Raw genomic sequence first — 18,445 nt, 5'->3', positions numbered from 1 at the left:
AGAGGTACCCCAGGAAACTTGTCTAGAGCAACACTTCAGAGCACAGCAAAACTCTGCCAGTCCCCAAATCCGACATCACAAGCAGCATGACAACCTCCCTGTTAAAGCCTTTTTTTTTTCTTCTTTTTCTCAAGATTTCAGTGAATCCTTACATTACTGCAGGTCACACAAACCCACCTATAACGATCTATTTATGTATTATGGAGCACCACAACCAACCATCATCTAACTGCCACAAATAAGGCCGATGTAACCAATGCCAGTAGTATATTGCTGCTATTCTGTGTTGTACATGTTAGGTGTTTGCTGTTTGTTCACAAACTTTAGGAGTGTATGATTGTTCCTTTGAACACAAGTCTCTCTCAGTGAGGTTCTATCCCAGCACAAAACAGCCTAAAGCCAGAAAAAAATAAACAATATTCCCGTTTGTTTTTTTCATTTAAGCTAATCAGACTGATTTATTATTTTCCTGTCAGCACTTTTTTATTTCAGGTTTCAGCTAATCATTCACCCATTTCTAAAAGTATATAAAAAGAACAATAGTCCAACAAGTACAAGTCGCTCCAATTTACTCACCAGTCCATTTCCTTTCAACCTTTCCGCAGCTCAAACAGAGGAAGTGTGCAAAAGTCCTGGGTTAAGTGGCAGAACTTTCTAGACAATTACTAAAAAGAAACCCTGCCCACACAAATCACTTTCAAAAGATAATTGATAGAAAATCATGGTGAAAAAATGTGCAAGTATTTATGCCACTAAATGGAGAGCCACAGGTGCCAAAAAGCTGATCGCCAGAAACAGGGAGTTTCCAGGTAATGTCTCAATTAAGAAAACATTCATGCATATGTCAACGTGAAACAAAACATTCCCAAACGTTGTAGCTTACATATTCCAAATCTCATTTGCTAATATGCAATAGCATTTTTATTGTTAATTTACCCTATCCTCTACTGCCTCACAAAGGCAAAACTGATTTTGGAACTGAAGAGCTTACATGATATGCAGGACACATACTCTGTACATTCCTTCCATTGACATACTTTTGAGTGAAGCGTTTTCGTGCCACCGGTGAAATTCCCCGATCTCAGTCTCTCTGCAACATACATTTCACTGCATGATATGACCCTTTTTATCCTCCAGTTCTGTATTCTTTTGTGTCCTTGGCTGTTCCTTTAAAAAAAAAAAAAGTTTAACCATCAAGTGAAAAATGTCCACAGGCATCTTACACTGCTTTATTAAAAAAAAAAAGAAAAAAAAAAAGAAAAAAAGAAAAAGGAACAAAACCAAAAAGCGCCATCCAGACAGCTTCTTCTTTTGGAGAACAGCTTTACATTCCTGAGAGTATCTGTTGGAACAAGACTGCCTCTAAGTGTTCCAGGACTTGTCAGACATTGTAATCAGGGGACTTTCCCTGTGGTTGTCGCAGTCGAATTTGTAAGGTAGAAAATGCTCCCACAGTCACATGAAAGAAGAGCTGCCACAGGTTGCGCAGTTCATACAGGTACATGTTACACAGGCAAATTAGCCCAAAAGTCAGGAAGGACTTGGCATTCCTCCAGCCCGTGTAATATACAAACAGGTAACACTGTCAGGAAAAAGAAGAAACCATATTATTGCATGGAAAACAGCTTCCACCACCAAAATGTCTCTGGCCATTAAGAAATTAAAACCAAAGCAAAACCCTAAATTAAACGTGTCAGAACAACGTCAATTTAGCAGTTATGGAAAGGTGAAAGTACCTGACATCAACAACAATTCTCTCATACTAATTGATTAAAAACTGCAATAATGAGTGGCCCATGATAAAGGGAAGTGGATGTTCCTGGCAAACGCTGGTCAAAAACATACTCTTTGTTCCACTCGAGCAACAGAGAAGTACCAAGAGCCAGTGTTAAATCCTCTTCAGATGGAGGAGCAAGGAGGACAGGGAAAACAGCATGGCCCTGCAATGGGGAATACTCAGCACAAGGCAATCCCCCAGCTGCAAGCCCAGCATCCTGCCAGAGTTCATCAGAGGATTAACTGGTGGAGGCAGACAAGTCCACACAGATCCACTGCCCTTCCTCAGGTGGTAAAACACTGATCATGTTTTGAGAGAAATGCACCACTCTACCTAACTCTACTGTGTTTAAAGCGTCAGTTTCTGCACAATGTGGTGTAATACAGAACATCTGGACTGCCCCCAGTTTCCTACCCTTTATTTTCCTACTACTGCAAGAGGAAATCTGCTCAAGTCTCTTGGCTCAGTTTTCTTTTCATCTCTAAAAGGACAGAGCTGTCCTGTGCTTTCTCGTGGATATTACTTTTACTTCTTCTATTATTCAAACGACTTCCTTTTGACCTTCACCAAAAAAAAAGTTTGCCCCCTCTGGATTCTAGCAATTTCCATCTGCCAAAGAAAGCTTTTACTGTGCTTCCAGGTAGATAACATCATTTGGGCTTACTTTGTAATCCAAATCTGCTCCCAGAGAGTATAAAGCTATTCTCACACAAATTTTTAACAGCATTCATCATCAGACTATGTAAGTGTTCTTCTTAAGCGTTTGCTATCTTTTATTAGCGTTGGAGAAATTCTACTTAACTTATTTTAATATTTTATGTTCCTCAAAAAATGCCAAGCCATTGTACACTTGTAACCCCAATAAATTGTATCATTTGGCTCTTTATGGAAAACCTGCAGATGTGAAATGTAAGCACAAAATATCAGATAGGAGAAGGAGATAGTGGAAAGTGGCTGAAAGATTTGAAAATGAAAGAGATGCACGATAATGTATGAAGTGGAAGAAAATTACTGTTTGTAGTGCCTAGGTATTACTGTATTTACTTCAAACCCTTCCAAATAAAAGGAGAAGTAAAGCATTTGGTCAGATGGTTAGATCCACTTAAGCTGGGAAACTATTACTTAAAGGAAACTTAAAGGAAACAATATAATCTCCATTGCTTGAGACTTTTGCAGACTAACTACGCTGTATCACTCAATCAACTAACTGAAAAAAAATGTCAGCAACAGAAAGTGTATCGTATGAGTCTACTGTAAGATATTTTATGATCAATACATTAAAATGGAGCAGAAATTATTTTGATAATCACTCTATTCAAGTATCTGTGACATTTAGGAAAACCTGATGACATTTATGCATGACTGAGTGATGTTTCTAAACGAGTGAATTATGCAAGCACAAGAACGCACCTGGTACAAACAAGCCGCTGTTCCAAGAAAAAATGCAATAACGTAGCTGAAATCTTCACCTTCACTCTGTGAAAATAAAACAAAAAGCCATCACAGATCTTACAACGTTTCAGTGAACATATAGCAAACACATACAGCATGGAAGTTATTCATTATTACATTTTAAAATAGTCTTACAGAGAGATTTATAAGAATCCCTAGAATAGGCTAATCCAAAGAAATTAGCACTCATCATTGCGTATTTATCTCTAATAAACCACTGTGATCTGGAACCTGATTTGAAATCATGAAAATGTTTATTCACAGCAGATAACTAACACTGAGATTTTCAGAAGCCTCAGAGGAATCCCAGCTGGAGACTTACTTTCTGCAGATGCCTCTGAAAATTAACTGCCTTTAATATCAACTTTGTAGAACTGTGCCTTCCTGCAGCTTCACAAAATGGAAACAAAGCAAAAGGGAAACACACAAACTGGCCACTAGGGTGTGGTAAAATTCTACACAGAAAATAATGCAGGCACCTTTGCCTCAGTGGAAATGAGAGCAAACAAAACATAAATTTATCAGATTATTAGAAAATCCAGTTTTCTTGAAGGAAAATAAGGAAAAAGTTACTTGAAGTGATAGAACTTTCCACTCTGTGTTTAGAAAAAAACAGAACGACGACTACATATTACTTCCAACCTCCTCAAACAGGTTGCTTTTCAATTCCTTTAGAGCTAAGCAGAATAAATCTACATACTCAGTGATATCCCAACTGCATTTCAAACAAACACATGCAACAATCAAAAACTTTCCCAGGCTAACAATGGGTATGTGTGCTGATGTTCCCCCTTGCCAGCAGATTTCACTTTGGGAAGAAGGCAATCCATTCAGAGCTACAACTCGTTTCTGCTCAGTGTGTTCAGTGTGGAGCATTTCCATTTACAATGCTGACTAGAGAAAAGTCGGTATGTCTGCACCTAAAACTTATCAGCACAATGCAGTACATTCCTAAACCACACACACGTGCAGAGGCAGTGAGGCAGAGGTACTTGCTGCAGTACAGCTACAAATCATAACAGAGTTTTTCTAACACCTAAGTAAAATACTGATTATAAAGGGAACAGTAATTCGGGACAGAAGTTTTTGAATGACTTTTCAGAAGAAGTTTAATTAATCATATTTCAGATTATTTCTATTTTAGAAAAACCCATAAGATATAAAGTAAGCTTTATGGATTTTTGGTGTGCATCATTTGTCAGAAAGAAGAAAAAAAGTCTTCCATCTGTACTGCCATCTATTACCTCCAGATGCAACAGCATAAAGCATAAAATGAATTGACTGCCCTACCATCAGTCAAACACATTAATCTAACACCTGCATACCTTACTGCAGCTGAGTTTTTTTTTTCAAGAACAAAAAACAAGTTATAGAACCATTAAAGAAAGTCGCAGAATTCTGTTCAGTACTATTCCTACAAGAGGGTACTTTAAATTCTATCCTAATTAAAAACTGAGAAAAATGTGCGCAATAGAAAATCATAACTAGGAATAATGTAAAGATACGCTCACTATTTATTTTATTTTATTTTAGAAAAAACAGAAGCCTCTACATGGAACACTTTCATTAACCTTGCTCTACTATTCATTAGTCTTCAGGAGATGCTGAGAACTCAAAGAATATTTTTTATTACATCTTTACACATTTCAATAACTATGTAAACTACGGGAATAAAGGTCATCTTCTTTACCCTTCTTCCATACAAAGTCCATTAACTAGCAAAAGCATTGCAGTCCTCGTGTTTGTTCTAGCAAAAAGACAAGCTGTTGGCCAAGGAGGAAGATTCCCCTTCTTGTTCTGAAAACCTCCACGGAATTTTTAGTTCCTACAGCCATCAGTACAACCCTATAGACCTGTTTAATGTTAGTAAATCTTTTTCACAGTAACATACACAAGGATTCTGTGCATAGAAAGAAACTGAAAGTCCATTGGGAGGGTAAGAGCAGAGTTCACATAAGCAAATAAATGCTTGAAGGTTACTTTTGTTTTTTTTTTTGTTTTGTTGTGTTTGAAAACAAGAAATCACTAGACAGTTTCTCTCATGTCGATCCTTTCAGAACAGAGTGAAATAAGCACTCTGTCTAAGAAGGTGTATTAAGAACAATTAAGAAAAAAAAAATGTGGCCAGATTCTCAACAGTTCCCATAATTTCTCAGAACTGTTTTAAAACAGTATCTATTCAAATTGTTTCATATGCTGGCATAAATTTTGAGAAAAGAGCAAGATGTTCACATAATCACTGCTGCCAAGTATCTAGGGAGGGAGTCAGACACCCACCTTCCACTGCCTTTGCAACTCACAGCCTTAACGAATGATGCATCACTCTCAAGAAGGATATTTAGATTATATGCAGCAAGTTTCACTAATAAAGGTCTGACCTCACAGACCATATTTGTGAAAATAAAACTGGCAAGACTCAGCTCATATAGCAAGAACTTCTAAGATAACAGTATAACTACAATGATGCAGAACTCCAAAATTCAGAAACATGATACAATACCTGCAGGAGACTTTCTATGGCATGAAAGCCACGAATTAAATTCAAAGCCCCACATAACAGACTAAGTACAAATGAGACGATCCCTGGCAGAGTGACAGGTTCCAGACGCTGATGAGGAGCTGCAAATCAAAAGATCAAAATAAAGATATTAGAAGTCAAAGCAGTATTTTAAGAAATATAGAAAAATATCAAATCTCATTTTTTCCAGTGTCTTCTATTTCAAGAGGTAACTGAAGCAAACCCCAAAACAAAATTTTGCTTCTTAAAGAAAAAACACTTTAAATATATCAACACAAGGTCTAGAAAGGAATTAAAGCATGTTTTTCTTCAATGCATAACTGTCTTATTATATTTAATCTAACTCAATATATCCAATTTATTCAGTAGGGTCCTGAAAGCCGCTTAAACGCACCAGGAAATCAATGGCAAATGATGCACTTGCTGCTGAAATTTGTCCACAATTAGTAGCCAGGTAATAAGTCACATACTTAAGAGCTCCTCTCACAATCTCCATTTTTCTTTAACTCTAATGCATTAGAAGAATTATCAAGACTTATTTAGCTTGCTCGCTGAATGGAACACTATGAGGCAAAGCCTATTACATTCCCCTAACTTAAAAAAAAATAGATACAGCCAACGAGTACTACTCCAAAGAAGACTGCTCTGAAACTACAGCTAATACTGATCTTACATCCTTGTACAGACCTTCCAGATACTGCTTAGAGGTCTCTCACAAAATATGTTAAAATTAAAACATATTTTCTTTGCACAGCAACTCCTTCAGGCTTATCTAGGGTCACAAGCACAGAACAGTTGCTTATGTTGCTCATTACTGTCCCTTTCCATAATTAATAAATATGAAAAAAACAATGAAAAACTCTAAACAGCCTAAGCAACACTGAGAAAACAACAGGACTACTGAACCATACTTAAATCGCTCTGTTCAAATCAACGAAGTGTAAAGATGTGAACAATGAGGTTAATGAACCGTAACATTAATAGAGAGAGGAGTGTCAATCCTGGTTGTATGCACTGAACAGATCCAGGAAAAAGGCTTTCCAGTTTATGAAGTTACAGAAACTAAACAAACAAAAAAAAAAGACAAAAGCTATTTCACACTGATAAGCAGGCAGGGCTGTCCGATTACTGGTGTGCAGTAACTTAAAATAAGTTCAGTTAGCTCATTTGTGCTATATTTAATAATGAACTTAGGGAAATACTACTAGAAACAACCACGCTGTTACGGTTATATATGGTATGTGCATACCATACAGCGAAGGAGAAACTTTCAAGCCTGGCCACCAGAGTGGGTAGTAAATATCCAGAGAGAGTTCTTTTCAAGGATGGAGAGAAGTGATGATAGCGAAGAATTATGCAAGTATTAGCACACTTGCTTAAAAAACAGTCACATTCACGACACTATTATTTAATAGCATCTGAAATTTGAAGAGCTAAAGGAGGAAAGTGCAAACCTCTCATAATGCACAGCCCTTGGATAGTGAGTTTCTACAGCAATTCAAGGAAGGGAATGGATAACTGAACAGAGAGATGCATGGAAAGGAACATACCTTTCAAAACAGCATGCAGTAGATGATTAAAGATACGTACAGTACTGCTTAAAAGATTCTACTCCTATAAACAATTTAAGTATCTTCACACTTATTTTCCTAATTTCCCAGAATTTCTAGTACTCTTAAATAGTAAATATTGAAATTGTAAGTTATTTCTACGCTGTTCAATAGCGCTTAGAATTCTCAGGATCAAGGCCCTGGCAGTACGGATAGGGCACCCTAACAATTCTGTTTCTCATTTTTAGTAGAAAGTAGTTCTGTCTCCTAAAGGAATCCTTAGGAATAAGCAATGTAATTAGGATGATACCACAGTAAAGAGATCCTATTAAAAATATATAAAAGCACAAAATTAAGCTGATTTCTTATATGAAAGACTTTAGCAAATGTTTAGCTTTAAAATAGCAATTTCCACCCTGACACTGTAAAGTGAATGGCAATGGTATGTGCCTGCCCGGGATAAGCAAGGATTTGGGAAGTTTCAAGTTTTCTGGCATACTGGGAAACATCTAAATGTGGGCCTCAAACCGATTCAGAGCATTCACTTGATACCACAAGCCTTAAACCCTGCTCAAGTTTTACCCCAGTTAAAAACCACACAATGCCACATGTACCTCCTACACATGGTAAATTAAAGATTAAAAAAAAAAATTAAAAAATCAAGACCACTTAAATGAATGAATGAATGAACGTGACAAGTTTATATGAAATCGCTATCACTGACCTCATACACAAAGCACTTATTTTAGAGAATAGCTCTTTCAGACACCACAGCTCTTTGGAACTTTACCTTCACAGATGCTTCCTAAAGCAATGCCCCTCTCTCCAGCTGCTCTAACTCATAGCACTGATCTTAGCTTTTGTCACTGGATCTCACTGGGCAGAAACAATCAAAATTTTGATAAATATTAAGAGGTTGAAAAAAAAAAGGATTATGTTAAGTGCTCGTCCTGTTTTGCTTATTTTCATGTGGTTAGTTTTCCCTTCAATAGCCTGTCCATTAAATAGGCCCTTTTCTCTCTCTGAGTGCCTTGCAAAGAGGAACATTTAGAGCATAGAACACGACATCTAAACTAAAGGACGTTATCTCATGGCAATTTTATGCTTTAAGAACATCACAGTGAAAAACTTTTTTTTTTTTTTTTTTTTTTTTTAAGAAATAATGTCAAAAGAAAGATTAATTCTACCACTCTGCTTCTGTGACATTTAAGGATACAAATATGAAAGTCGGAAACTTACCTGCAGATATCTTACCAGTCCCCTTATACTCTGCTGCAGATAGATGTGCAAATCCATTAGCTGAGCCAAGTTCTGACAGGGAAATTTGATAAGGTGGCCTCAGTTTGATTTCTGTCTGCATGTCAGCAAGATTCATCTTTGTTGACAAAGAACGTGTGTTGTTGTATCTCTGTTTGGTCCTCTGAATGAAATTATCTGTGTAAAATTTAAAAGAAAAGTTATAACCCTATGGACTTTGGTTAATTAAGTAATCTTAAACCATGCAGCTTTATGTACTACATACTTCACAAATTTAAATACACTGTTTGAAATGATTACATTTATCTTGGAACATTCTAATGCCATTTCTGTTTTGTGGCTAATATATCGTGTGCTACTTTATTCTGCAGTCAAAAAAATCTAGCTCTAGAAATCTAATTACTTAATAACTGTGAATAAACTAATGACTTTTCACTGCATGAGACTGAATGAACTGCTAATACAATGGATTTACTGCACTTATTTTGGCTTTGCTGAGAGGTTATTAAATATCCTTATGAAAAAATCAACTGCATTCAAGTATAAACGTACGTAGGTATGAAATGTGACTGCAAAATATTCTGACTGAGAAAATATAGTATCATATTATACAAATGTAAAGATTGCAGTAGAACTCTGTTCTATGTTAACAGCTAGTAAAACAAAGGCATAAAAAAGGGTTCAAAGACATATTTATAAGGAAGAAAAAGTCATACAAAAACGGTTAATAAAGAATTGACTGGATTACAGGAACTACCAAACAGTTATTTCTTTTATATTAGTTTTATATATAATTTCCTCTACAACTGCAGTTTGTTTTATTCTAATGCATTTTATAAGAATACTTAAAACAACTGTGTAGTATTAAAGCAACAGATTAATAGAATCCATAACAGCTGTTATCTGGTGTACATGAGATTAGCTGTATTTGGAGCTTGCATAACAGAGGACTAAATGCCTCAGTATATCCTAAGACAAATAAAAATCTCTCCCTTTCATGTACTGAACAAAAACTGCTGAACACCTAAGAGCCAACATGAAATTGCAGTCTAGTAGACTAATGTGCAAAGAAGTTTTTGGTTGTGTGTTTGTTTTTTTTTTTATTGACCGTAAAGAGTTAATTAAGATTCTAAATCCACCTGACGTACAGCAATAAACTGCCTTGTATAGTTTTGTTTTGTGTACATTAAGTTGCACATTTATTTAAATATTCATTTATCTTAGTATGAGAACAGACATAACAAGAAATCAGATCTTTACCAAACTCTATAAAACAGTACGGTCTGACAGCGGTATTTGTCTTCATCATGTTGTAGGTAGTGATGAACTCTTTCTGAAGCTCATCCAGGAAGCAGAAAGCCAGGACACTGGGATAATTTTCAGTGCACAACATCATGTAACTTACTCCCAGAGAACTGATAAAACTGTAATTGAGAAAAAAAAAATCAAATTTAAATCTGGGTAACACATAGCTTCACTAGTCTGATCTCGTATTCTGTAATCAGAAAAGCAAAAATCTGTTGTGGGGTAGCAAAGGAATTAACGCTTACTGAAAAGTCAAATGGTATTCTAGTAGAAAATTAATTTAGTCAAAAAGCAAAAGCTTATCTTCAGAGAGCAGGGAAGGGCAGGTGGTTCTTGTTAAAATACATTAGGAGGACACAAAACTGATCCAAAAAGTAACAAACACCTCATTCTCCAGAGAGAGTAAAGATGGCCAGAGTTGGCAAATACAAAATCAAAATTTAATACACATAACCCTATTGCGTTTAGGCAGTTCATTAGACTTCACTTTTTCATGACACATATTCAAATTTTTTCAAGATTTTGACATATAAAACCTACACTATTAAAAATACTCAAAGGTAAGTCATAAAAACCTCTTGATTAAGCTGTATCTCTCATTCTCCAAAGGTTTTTTTTTTTTTAATCCAATCAGTTTACAAGCAGACTACAGGTGAGGTTTAAAAATATTAACTATTGACTTTCTTCAACAACAGTTCTGCATTTTACAGATGATTAAAGAGATGATTCAACACATTAATTTATTACAGGAAATATTTACTTCATGTTCCTTACTTATACAAAGAGAACCTGCATTTGCCCTGTGTTTGTATCTGCAATGTGGAAGTATAACAGCAATTCAGAGCAGTACGGATACGACATACACATTTTGTAATGTCTTTACTCTTGCTTACAGAACAATCATATAACATGATGTTTAAACAAGAAAATGCAGGTAATAGTTAGGAACTTATTAAAAAAAACACAACAACAAGTGATCAGTCTTGGAAACCGCAACTCATCTTAAAACATCAAAATAACAAATGGAAATAACTGTAAGTTACCATTCAACTATCAGGTAAAACACACAGCTACTGACCATGTGTTTTTTTTAACAAGCACTGGAAGACTAGCAGGCAAGAATACAGAAAACATTAATTTCAAGCATGAAAATCAAATTTAAATCCTACTAAAACAAAGGGATGCACAATTTCTTGCAACTGAGCCATCAGCATACTTTGATACTGCTTTTCCAAGAATGCTCTTGCACTGACACAAGGAATCAAAAAAACATTGACTGGCAAGATTTAGTCCGTGCTGGCCCTGATCCTGAGCAATGCAGGACACTCACACATACATATGGGATATGACAGACACTTGCATCTCACATGGGAGATGGAGAAGGCTGAGGAGAAAACTTTCTAGGACCAGGGAGAGGTGGGAGAACAAGATGAATAGTTTGTCTGAGAATAGAAAATCACAGCATGTTTTTAACCAAACTCACATCAACGTATTTATTTAGATTCAGACTCCACACGCTGCCAGTCGGGATAAAAAACTGTTGACACAACCAAGGCATGAAAAGGTATGAAGACAGAAAAAGGAAGAAGCACAACTCGTTGCCTCAGCTGAGCGCACAGTATGAAATAATTATCATGTTATGCTACTTTTTTTAGATCACGTTTTCTCTGAAATCAACAGAAATTCTGAAGTTACAACAAAAGCTCTGCAGGGCCTAATTCCATAACAACATACACGTGAGGTTTCAAAAATACTGGGTTATAAATGTACTTGGGTAATTTTTAAGCTTGTGTAGACTAAAAAGAGAAAACAAATACTAGTTGAACTAGCATGACGAAGAACGTATGTGACGATTTGCATGTGAAAAACAAACTCAAAATTAATAAAAATGCTCCTAGTAGGTCAACAACTTCAGTATTAATAAAAATATTGTCTATTTCAAGCTAGAACTTTCACTGAAGTAGGACTAGGCTTCAAACTCTCTACAAATTCTCCATTTTTAACTTCTGATACACAAGAATTACTGCCAAGAATTACTCTCATTTTGATTAATCACTTCTATCATACAACTGTTAACTTTAAATTACAGACAGATATAAACAAGGATATTACAAATACATAAAAGAGAAGTCTTACTTTATGTTATAGTGCCCAGTTTTCAAAGTACATCTGTCAGGAAGCTGAGAAAGTTTCTTTGAGAGCATTTTAAAATACTTCCTACATTCTTGCACTCCTGTGCTTTGATCGTAATCAGTAGATGCAGACAGTGGGAGTCCATCCCTCACACGGACCACAGAGGCAGATAAAATCATAGACATTGCCAACAGCGTTAATGACAACCTGAAAAAATACAAAATAAACTTAGAAATATAGATGAATCAGAATTAAGGTAGAACTAAAAGGAGTTAACTGCGATTAACCTACCTGTGCAAACTGTATACTGGCTGAACCTTAAAATGGAACACATGGATAATTTTCAAACCTAACTCAGACTAAAACCCTAACAGCATAGGATCCATTAGTCTATGTGAAACACAAAGTAGCAGCAAAGTTAAAAAATATATATTTGAAAATGTGACACTAATCTGAATTCCATAAATCCTGGGTGATACTGTACTTACATTCTCCCTCTTTAGATCTGCAAAATGGGTCTATCAGTATTACACAAGTACTGGGCAGGTTGAAATGGCACTCACAAAGCCCATGTGCTTTTCCATTATTCGTCATTTTCTAAGCATAACAAATAAAGCTTTGTGAAATCTATCCTTTTAAAGAAAAAAAATAAATGTGTATTTAAACATTTCCCACACAAAAGGTGAAAAATTCTAGGAAGCATTTAACAGCATGAACACCTAGCCTGTAGACAGTCTTTCAAGACAGAAGACACATTTAAAACTTCCAAGTTCTTCAAATCTTATGTTAAAACAAAACATCCAAAAGTTTAGTAAGACAAGCTCTATGCAGATTATTTTAAGAGGCTGATTACTCTGACAAGTGGGCGAACTGCTAGAATCTATATGAAGCCAAAAGCAAACACTTCCTTACACAACTTCTAACACTGCTCTACTGACTCCTACCACTTACTACACCTATCACTTCAGAAATTATGAAAAAAATAGTTTTTGCCTCCCTCAGATGATGCTCCTGAAGTTTCATATAGTCATAAAATGAAACACAAAACAGATTTATGAATACAGCTGAAATATGCTTTAGTGCACAATATTGACGTGTTTATAGCACCTTTCAAACCATGACATTAACGGCGCTTTACAAGTCCTAGCAATTCAAGGACTGTATTCTGAAACTTCGGAATCCAACTTTTCCCCAAACGGCACTGCCTCTTTGTAAAAGAAAGGAAATGGCTGTTTTCCCCTTGAGCTCTCCCCTTTCCAATTCCCTACTCCCCAGAGGTCATACATAAAGATATTTATGAAATAATAATCAATGGCGAGTTTTTCAAGTACATTTACAGCTCAGAAAGACACACGTATAATTCCATGTTGTGATTTCTGATTTGAGAAACTTGGCTTCATCAGCAAACTTTAACCTGCTTTGAGACACGGCAAGTCTGCTGAGTAAGTTCCAAACGAATATCGTTCTAGTTCTACTTCCACAGCATATCAGCCTTCCCCCAGATTCGTTAACACGGCAGAAGTCACTGTTGCCTGTAGTCTCCTGAGTGCCTTTGGGCTTTTATAAGGTACGCTTGTTTTTCCACAATGTCCCTAGAGAATTCCCTGTCATACAAAATGCTTTGATCAGCAGCATAACCAACAAAAAGCAGCCACCCAGAATTCCCAACACCTTCAGGACTTCCTAGAGGTAAGCATTCTGGAAATTTAACCTGCAGTCCTAGAAACTTTAACCTATCTGTGTTTAAGTTCATGCACACGCCTCCAGCAGGACAATTCACGTGGAATACACAGAGCACACATTTTCTTAATTATACCGCTAACCACACAACCATGACAGCAGCTCCAGAGCATGACAAAATTGCAGAGGAGCTCTCCATAGCAGCGGTTCTCAGACAATAACCATTTCTATCACTTGGGGCCCAATTCTGGGAGGGAATTCTGGGAGCTACATCAATATAAACATAAGAACAGTAACGCGAGAACAAAGTTCCTCTCAGTAACTTACTTGCACAAAATGGAATTTCATGAATCTGCATTTCCTCTGATGAAGCAAGTAACTTCATTAGCACCTAACATGAAGAAAGGAACATAACTCCATGTCCTATTTCAGGAGAAGGTAGCAAGAATGACAGCACAGCAGAAGAATCTCAGAATCCTGTTGCAAGCTCTCAGAAGGAAAAATATTGTTCTGGTCACTTCTTAAATGATCTTGATTATAGTTCATGTTGAGTTATCTGATGAGATAAGAACAAACAGAAAAAAAATAATAAAGAAGAATGTATTTACTGGCTAACAACATTCTTAAGCTCTTTTTGTGAGGTCACATTGGAAAAGCCTGAATACACCCCAAAGAGATTATTCGGATGTAGTCAAGCAAGGAAAAAAAAATATTAATAGAGTAACAAAAATATTAGTGTTTCTACATTCCTTACAAGAAGCTGAGAAATCTGCAATTACTTCAGCCATTTAAACTAGGAACAAACATGTATCCACCTATACAGTACATTACTAACTTAAATAATGTAACCTTTTGACTGAATTCACCTCATACACTAAGTTTAATTAATTTATAATCCACCCCAATTAGAAACCCAAACACTTTAGAAAGGTAACACCACACAACCATACCCATATTTCCACAGCATTCAGATTCTCAGTGCTCAGTCCAACATCAGTTGTTTTACAGTTAGGGACAAGGGAAGTGTCACTACCAAAAGGATGTACACACTGGCAACAATGCGAACGATAAAGACTGCTTCAGACCCCTTTCCCATAAATATTTGCATAAATCTAGAACAAAAATAGTCACTTTCTTCAGAACTAACATTTAGAGAAATTACTCTTTTAGAGAAGTCAGGCCACCATTAAAACCTGCCGGTTCTCTTGACTTTGTACTATGAAATCATACAAAGGAAAAATTGTATCTGTCTTAACACCAACAGATAACCAGCTTCTGTTACTGCCATTTAAAAAACCCACCCTGTGTAAAGATGTACTTCTTTCTCAGCTTCCTTAAAGCATAATCAGAAAGGTATCCAAGAAATTAAGTTAATAAAAGAAGTATTATTTTGGTTTCAAGATCACATGTACGTACAGAGCTATGTAGTACATACACTGTAACACAACGTTCAGCCTCGCTTGAAAATACATTCACACAGAAGAAACGCTTACCAAATCTTCAAAAAGAAAAAGCTACTTTACTCAATCCTCAAAACAACAGCACTTCACACAAGGCATCAAGAGATAAACTGACACGTTTTGAAGAAAGAGTTTTAAAGGTATGGAACTGGTTTTAGAACTAAATTTATTTTTTTTTAATCATCTATTCAAAACTGCAGATATTAACTCACCCTAACATTACAAATTCCACAGCTTTTCCTCAAAAAAAAGCTTATATCCTTTGAACACTTCCCCTCGCACGGGTAGGTTCTGAGCCTCTGACAATGATTGACAGGGAGAGTTTGCTACAGAAGCATCCTTCAGTGCTCATCCTGGTCTCACCTTTCCCCATGTGCATCTGCTTCTGGCCAGTCTACTGATTTCCCCTCACACCAAAGCTTAACAGCCCTTCCTGCAAATGGAAATTGGCAGAACTCAGGAAAAAGAAAGCCACGGAGGAACCTGGCCGCAGGCAGGAAGGAGAGCAGCTGGCTGGCCTGCCTGCTGCTGTTCCACCCTCTCCAGAACCATCCAATATACCACACGTCAGCCTCCCCTGCGCTCACAAACAGGAGCTGCCACATGTGGCTGCAGCTTCATTTCTTCCCATGAGACAGATGATGAAAAACAGAGCCTGTCTTACCATGACTTTTTTTTTTTTAGAGAGAGATGCAATTATTATCTAGTTTATTTACGTGTCACGGTGGCACTTAGTCCTGAGACAGCACCTGTAAAGGCCTTAGGAAGGGTTTATATAGCAGTACTGCTCATAAACTGATCTTCCGATTAGTGATCTGATAATAATTGCCTTACAGTTATCTGGGGCCTCATCATAACTACTTAGAAGCAGGCGATCACCTCTCTTTTCTTTAAAACCAGCCTAGTTCCGCAGATACCCCCCAGACACCGCAGGCAGCCCCTGACCCTCAGCAAGCCCCCCCTCCTGCCCTGACAGCCCCCGGCACCCCCACACCCCCGGAGCCTCTCCCCAGCCCCCCCCGCACCACACAACCCCGCGTTCCTCCGGGCCCTCACAGCATCCCCGGGCAGCAACCCTCACCCCCTCCCGGCCCCCAGCCCGCCTAATGACACCCACCGCGACCGGCCCCCGCCACCCAAACCCAAACCGGGCCTGGCCAGGCCGCGCTAGGCCGCGAGCAGGCCCCGAGCAGGCCGCGTTGCCTAGCAACGGCGGAGGCCCCGCGGCCGCCTCACCGGAGCGCCGTGGCGGCGGCCGCTGCCGCGCTGCACGCTGGGTACCGGCCACGTCCGCCGGCGGCGGCGGGAGCGCCGCTCACGTGACGCCCGCGCGGCCCCGGGGCGTTGCCATGGCGACGCGCCGGGGCCGGGCCTGGGCATGGGCATGGGGCGGCCCCGCCTGGCGGGGGCTGGCCCTGAGCAGGGCGGGGCCGTGCAGCCCGAGGCGGTGTGGGGTTGGGTTGTGCTGCTCGGGTGGCACCGGGCGATAAATCCTTGGTTTTCACTCTGTTTAATAAAGGCTTTTTGGACGTGGCACTGCTTGGCACCGTGTGGTTTGTGAGCGGAGTATCTGGCGTGCCTGCGGGTCACGGAGAAGTGACACAGGTGTGTCCCTTTTGCACATTCCCAGTCATATAACAGTCAAATAACACTGACATGGAAATAAACATGGAAAATCCCATTACCAAGCCCAAAGTGAGACTCCCTATTTTACAGTTTTCCTCACCAGCGCAAGAACATTTTTCCCCATTACTCTTCATCATTACTGTTTCCCTGCAGTTTCAGTCCGCCAGCTCAGTTCTCCGGGGAAGCAGCCTGTTTCCTTGCTAACACCCTTTAATTTCCCCGGCCGCTGCTGGCTGAGCTGCACAAGGGGCTGCAGCACTGCACAGCGCCAGGTACAGGCACCGAGCCGCACACTCTGGGCCTTCTGGTTCTGCTCAGCCTCACTCCGGAGCAAGGTGGCCAGCAGGGAAGCACCAAAACACACAAACACTCTCCAAATTCAAATCTGCCTTCTCTGGGTAGCATCACTTGTGAGTGGACACCCGCAGCAACCCCAGGTGCCAGTGCTGTGGTAAAACCATCTCTCCCCCCAGCCTCGAGGCAGGAGGTGTGAGCCCAGTGCCCAGTGCTGTGGTAAAAGGGCTCCATGAGCAGCCTGCCGCACGCTGCTTGTGCTGCAGCCTATTTGAAGTTAGTATCTTGGCCTGCCAGGAAGAAACTGTGTCCCTGACGGGGTTTTGTAGAGCTGAGCACAGGAACATCTCAATCCTGACTGAGGAGGCACAACTGCAGCGTATGTTAGGAAGATAATACACTAATCTAAATAATTTCTAGAGAGTCCTTATCCTGTACAAACAGAGTGCAGAGCATTACAAGCTGCTACACAATTTAACAGGGTACGATAGCATCTACCAAATGCTGAGAAGTAGTGATTGCTTAATTAGAGGCTGCCTAAAGGTCCGTGATAAGTGCATACGTGTGTCATTTTAATATTTCCAGTTCTTGTGAACTGTTTATCTTTCAAACCTAAAATTCTCCTGACCATTTGTAAATGCTTTGAAGGCAAAATGACAAGCATTTTACATTTATACAAAAAGAACTTGAAAAATTATATACACATCTATTAATTAATACTTACACATTACTAGGGAAAAAAGAAAAAGGTAATGTTCTTTATTTTCAGGTGAACCTGGCCCCAGGAGGTTCAACAAATTGCACAAGGTCACTGAGAGAGGCGATGGCAGAGTCAGAAGTGAAGTTGCAGCTCGAGTGCTTCCAGCTCTCACAGTGAACTTAAATCATACCTGTTATTTAAGAATTTGCATGGCTAACAAGCCAGATACATTTTAAATATCTTTTTTTTTTCCTTGTCCCACTGGCTCCCCTAAGACAATGAAGCAGTAAAACATTGTTAGAGGGTACCACACAGGGAATAAATTAGGGAAAGCTGAAGCAAGAGATAAAAGTAAGATCTGTAAGAAGTAAATCCAGTCAGTACAAAGGCAAGTCAAGTGAAGGAATGTAGGCATTCGGAAAGAAGGAGAGAGAAAGAGATTAAGAGGAGCACAAAAGTGGGTATGGACAGCTCCAGAGGTTGAAGAGAAGTGGTGCCAGGTATGTCCCTGTGGTGTCAAAACCCTCAGAAATGGCAGTGAGGAGCCTTTCATGGGTGCAGCAAAATAACAAAGCCATGTGGCTGCTTAATGTGCCATCAGCCAGCTGGAGATAAAAACAGCAGCTGAGACAAGTTAGGATGGGATTTTTCTCACCAAAATTGCCCATTGTGAAGCTGTTGCTTTTGCCCCTC

The 18,445-nt window shown here is 38.7% G+C and overlaps 1 protein-coding gene across 6 annotated transcripts; it reads right to left on the bottom strand.

The window, feature by feature from the left end:
• Positions 1-552: 552 nt before the first annotated feature.
• Positions 553-16,512, bottom strand: SEC22A (SEC22 homolog A, vesicle trafficking protein). 6 transcript variants are annotated; one of them, XM_027462146.3, is made up of 9 exons: positions 16,369-16,493; positions 15,496-15,565; positions 14,000-14,228; positions 11,996-12,199; positions 9,815-9,978; positions 8,537-8,731; positions 5,730-5,848; positions 3,188-3,253; positions 553-1,582 (listed from the first exon to the last, which is right to left on the bottom strand). In XM_027462146.3, the coding sequence occupies exons 4-9, from the start codon at positions 12,175-12,177 to the stop codon at positions 1,382-1,384; spliced, it is 927 nt and encodes a 308-aa protein (XP_027317947.1). In that variant the 5' UTR covers positions 12,178-12,199; positions 14,000-14,228; positions 15,496-15,565; positions 16,369-16,493; the 3' UTR covers positions 553-1,381. The 6 variants fall into 6 exon arrangements, with proteins under 6 accessions (XP_027317947.1, XP_027317948.1, XP_027317949.1 ...); XM_027462147.3 differs by having other exon boundaries at positions 16,250-16,386; XM_027462148.3 differs by lacking the exon at positions 15,496-15,565 and having other exon boundaries at positions 16,369-16,512.
• Between the last annotated feature and the right edge of the window lie 1,933 nt (positions 16,513-18,445).

This window comes from Anas platyrhynchos, chromosome 7, assembly GCF_047663525.1.
Source record: "Anas platyrhynchos isolate ZD024472 breed Pekin duck chromosome 7, IASCAAS_PekinDuck_T2T, whole genome shotgun sequence".
Taxonomy (NCBI): Eukaryota; Metazoa; Chordata; class Aves; order Anseriformes; family Anatidae; genus Anas; species Anas platyrhynchos.
The sequence above is the reverse complement of the archived record's forward strand: the minus strand, read 5'-3'. Positions and strand labels throughout refer to the sequence as shown.

Bases quoted from the DNA above. Each gene is read 5' to 3' on its own strand.
- SEC22A (XM_027462148.3), bottom strand. From the start codon at position 12,177: ATGTCTATGATTTTATCTGCCTCTGTGGTCCGTGTGAGGGATGGACTC. The intron at 8,732-9,814 runs GTAAAGATCTGA...AATTTTACACAG, and splicing joins GTACTGTTTTATAGAGTTTG to ATAATTTCATTCAGAGGACC. The intron at 1,583-3,187 runs GTGCGTTCTTGT...TTTTCCTGACAG, and splicing joins CAGCGGCTTGTTTGTACCAG to TGTTACCTGTTTGTATATTA.